The 1,572-nt window shown below is 37.2% G+C and overlaps 1 protein-coding gene across 1 annotated transcript; it reads left to right on the forward strand.

Annotated features, from left to right (window-relative positions):
* Positions 1-269: 269 nt before the first annotated feature.
* GLRX5 (glutaredoxin 5) lies at positions 270-448 on the forward strand (the record flags this gene model as incomplete). The annotated part of the gene is made up of 1 exon (XM_010157730.1): positions 270-448. A coding segment is annotated over one exon (179 nt), but the record flags the coding sequence as incomplete, so codon positions are not given.
* Between the last annotated feature and the right edge of the window lie 1,124 nt (positions 449-1,572).

A 1,572-nucleotide genomic window follows, 5' to 3' on the forward strand; every position in this document is an offset into this window, starting at 1 on the left:
TTTTCCCAGCTCCTGTTTGAAGTCAGTATAGGAGCTGACTCCCTATCTTTCAACCCACATCTCTGAGTTGGAGTGAAAACCAAACCTAATTTCACGTAGTTTTTCTGATAGCGCTCCTGTTATATAGATAAATTTTTGCCTCAGTGGGTAGGAAATGAAAATATCAGTAGTACTGCTTGGTTGGAAGCTAAGTATTCTGTTTAGAACAGTATCGTGTTTGGAGAGGGGAGAAGGCCTTTAATAGTTCTATCTTTTGTTTTCTTATGCAGGAATAAAAAACTACTCTAACTGGCCTACTATCCCTCAAGTATACCTCAATGGAGAATTCGTTGGTGGCTGTGACATACTCCTCCAGATGCATCAGAATGGAGATCTCGTAGAAGAGCTGAAGAAGCTAGGGATCCGTTCAGCGCTTCTGGATGCAGAGAAAGACCAAGAGAAAAAGTAAAACGAGCAAAAAAAGATGCTGTGACAGGAACAAAGCAGATCTTTGATGAGAACTTGTTACCAGTAAAGCCTTATGTACTTCAGCTCAGTGGAGGCATCTTTTTGAACTGACACCTAAGATTTATCTGTGAATGTCTGTTAGCTCATGGTAACGTAGTGATCTTGGCGTTTTGATTTGTGGATATTGTGAAAATTTGAGTATAACCACTGCACTGTAAAGCATACATTTGTGGAAATTGTGTTTAAAAGAGAAAGATCACTTCAAAAAGCATTCACTTCTTGATTGCGACAGGAGTGAACCAAAAGAACTACTAATATTTTTTATGAATTTTGACTGTTCTTCGATACACAAACCTGTGCAAACAGTGTTTGCATTCCCTTGCTCCTCTTGAAAAAGTGTTAAGTAATAGTGCATCAGTTTTGCTGTAAAACTCCTGGTCGTAAGACTTCCGGGAGCCTGTAAAACTTCTGTAATTACGTATGATATAGGAGAAAAATAGTCTTCAAACAATTTAGAAGGAAAAGATTATATGAGAGTGCATGAAATATACTTTTATTCCAAAGGGTAAAAATAAACATACTTGTACAAATACATGTATAATGGTCATTATTACTTTGTAACTTTCTGCTGGCTTTTAAAATATTGCAGAATTGTGCCTAAAGATTTTATAAAACCTTTTCTACCTCTCGCAAAGCAGCTTTCCTTCCCTGCTTATGTACTTTGTGTATTGCAGTTCTGTGTCAGTGCTAAAATGTGGGGATTATTTAAGGTTTCAAGTATTCTAGCTTGAGATACTACGGGAGAACACTTCAGTTACTACTGCAATCTTGTATTACTTACTAGTTACCGAGTTAGCTTTTTATGAAGTATTTCCTCCTGAATTCTGTGTTTTGAAGAATATGGTCTTCAAACCTGGGATTAAGAGATGAAATGTTTCATGTAAATGAGTGCAGCAGAGACGCTACTGAAGAGAGAAATATTTCTTTGTGGAAAGTCCCTGAAGCGTTCCAATACCTATCTAACCACATTTCCCTAAGATGTAACAGATTACATGAACCAGTGTAGCTTCAGCTTACGCTTAGCAATACTGCTAAAGTTAAAAGCTAACCACGCTCTTTCTAAAT

The sequence above is a fragment of the Eurypyga helias genome, unplaced genomic scaffold (assembly GCF_000690775.1).
Source record: "Eurypyga helias isolate BGI_N326 unplaced genomic scaffold, ASM69077v1 scaffold35308, whole genome shotgun sequence".
NCBI classification, from domain to species: domain Eukaryota; kingdom Metazoa; phylum Chordata; class Aves; order Eurypygiformes; family Eurypygidae; genus Eurypyga; species Eurypyga helias.